General features: G+C 57.1%; 1 protein-coding gene across 1 annotated transcript; it reads right to left on the reverse strand.

The window, feature by feature from the left end:
- Positions 1–214: 214 nt before the first annotated feature.
- NGA_2064400 (uncharacterized protein) lies at positions 215–492 on the reverse strand (the record flags this gene model as incomplete). Its single annotated transcript, XM_005855161.1, has 1 exon — positions 215–492. A coding segment is annotated over one exon (278 nt), but the record flags the coding sequence as incomplete, so codon positions are not given.
- Positions 493–2,643: the final 2,151 nt, after the last annotated feature.

Consider the following 2,643-nt stretch of genomic DNA (forward strand, 5'->3'; position numbering starts at 1 on the left):
CCTACACCTCCTCTCCTGCCTTGACGGGACAGGCAGGGGCGTCTCCCACAGCCAGCTATGCCGTCCATCCCGAGGCGATGGGCGAGTTGATCGACATGGTGTCTGGTGGAGAGATCTCCATCCGGACGGGAAAAGAAGTGCTGGCCCTGATGGTGGCAGGAGGGAGTGAAGACGAGGAGGGAGGAGGGAGGGGGGGGGAGAAGCGACAGAGGCCGCGGGAGATTGTGGCGGCGCGAGGGTGGGGACAGGTGAGCGACGAGACTGTGCTGATCGGGGTGGCGAGGAACGTGGTGAGGGACCCCGGGAGTGCACGGCAGCGACGGCAGTACAAGGAAGGAAAAGAGAAGCAGATGATGAAGTTCTTTGTCGGGCAGGCGATGAAGGAGACAGGGGGACGGGCGCACCCGGGGAGAATGGAAACGTTGCTGAGGGTGGAGCTGCGCAAGGCGGAGGAGGAGGAGATGGGAGGGAAATGAAAGAGTTGTCTTCGTTGGAGATTAAGGCTCCGTTGTATTCTGGAGGCAAACATTCTGTCTTTCTTTATCCAAAAAGTACAAACATCTGAGCACGTGACCAGTGGCCTCACCCTCTCTTCAGACCGCATTTCGAGGAAAGTATTACAAATATCGCAGCTGTTAAGGCTGATCTCGTCCAATGTTTCTCTTTTGTTGCTGAAGTGCGGTTGAGACGTGAATTCGCTTCATCGAACTCAGGACTGCGAAAACGAAAGTCGGCGATGCACAAGGTCGATGCCTGCTACCGAGGTCCGCCACAATATGCTTCAATATGAGGCATATCTGAAGACGAAGGACATCCTCATATCATTTCTCTCTTCTCATGGCACTGCTGTTCTTAACCTCGGGAGCAGATACTGACATGTTCGTAGTGAGAGTGGACATCGGTACTTTGGAAGGATAAAAAGATTAACCTCCCCCCTGCTTGCTTCTCGTGTGTGGTCACATTGAATTACAGGCAGCTACCACCAAGCTTTGCCTGCCAGTCGTCGTTCTCAAGAAAAACAGTTGTATCATGCATATACAGTTGTATATATATGTATATATAAGTATTGCTTTCACTCAATAAATCTCACAGGCGCAGCACAGCCAGACCATGCCTGGAGCTACAGTCCGGCTTGTTAAGCTTCCTGCCCTCTTATTCGCCATTTTCTTCCTTCTCGTCGCCTTCATCCATGTTTATGCTTCCAACATCGAAGAAGACGTACTGGAGGGGAAAGATATTTCCAGCATGGTGGCACAAGGAGAGGAATTGGTGAACTCACGAATGTTCACCGAGGCCAAGGTAATCCTGCGGGAGGCAGGGGAAATGGGGCGAGGGAAAGGAGCGGGAGGCGCAGGAGGAGGCTGTACGGGCCAAAACCTCACAAATCAAACGTAGATGGATCTGACAAAAGGCACAAGGCATGCTCTGACTCATTCCTTCATCTCTTTCTCCTCATTGAAGACCATCCTCTCCGAAGCCCTTGCCCTCTCCCCCGCCTTCCTCCCTGCCCTCATCCAGCTTGGCCGCGCCCATGCATTCACAGGAAATTTTAAGGAGGCAGAGCGCCTCTATTCACAGGCCTTGTCGTCGGACCCGTCTTTTGCGCCGGCTCACACCTCTCTTGGGAAGCTGTACTTGTACCAGAAAGAAACGGCCCGAGCGTTGCTGGCGTTTGAAAAAGCCTTAGAGCTCTCCCCAGGGGACGGAGACGCGCTCTTGGGCTTGGCAAGGCTGGAAGCCCTCCAGGCTCACCAAGCAGGGGGCGAAGAGAGGCTGCACAAGGCGGCCGCATTGTACGCGGCGGCGGTGCGGACGTCTCCGGCGGACTCCTACGAATCCGCCTGGTTCGACTACGGGGTGGTGCTGGGCCGCCTGGGGAGACACGAGGAGGCGGCAGAGAAGCTGGAGCGTGCCGTGGCCATGAATGAGGAGCAGATGAACTTCAACATGCTGGGCCAGGTCGGTCCTGTGGGCGGGGCCTCCCTCAGTGCGTGATATGGGCCGTCCACCTCCCCTGACTTTCCCCCGCTTTCTCCCCCATTTCGACCCCACTTTCTCAGGTTTACAGGGCCTTTGGGCAGTTTTCCCGCGCCCTGGGCGCTTTTGAGCGAGCGCTCGCCAAGGAACCGCAGAACCTCGCTCTCCTACACACCATGGGCCAATGCGCCGAGGCCCTCGGACAATCCGACAGGGCCGTTGCTTATTACCGAGAGGCCTTGGGCATAAATGTCCGATATGCCCGAGCTCATGCATCGCTGGGCTTGTTACTCGCCGGCGTGGGGGTGTTGAATTATGGCGCGAAGCATGCCTGTGGCTTAAGGAGGGAGGAAGTGCGAGGGCACCTGGAAGCTGCCTTGAAAGCCTGGGAGGACGCGGGGGAGGGAGGGGTGGAGGAAGAGGAGGAGGGGTTGAAGGAGGCAGTGGAGGAGGCATGGACGTTTTGTGAGGAGGAAGCGAGCGAGGTGAAAGTGTGGTCGGAAAGGGTGAGGGATTTGGAGGGGAGGGCATCTTCTCGACGGGGCGCTGGGCAGGAGGAAGGGAGGGAGGGCGAGGTGGAGGGGGAGGCGCCGACGGCAAAGGGCCTCCAGCTTGCATCGCGAAGGGCCTTGGGCAGAGGAATTCTCTGGCTACAGCCTCTCACTC

The sequence above is a fragment of the Nannochloropsis gaditana genome (assembly GCF_000240725.1).
Source record: "Nannochloropsis gaditana CCMP526 unplaced genomic scaffold scaffold273, whole genome shotgun sequence".
Taxonomy (NCBI): domain Eukaryota; class Eustigmatophyceae; order Eustigmatales; family Monodopsidaceae; genus Microchloropsis; species Microchloropsis gaditana.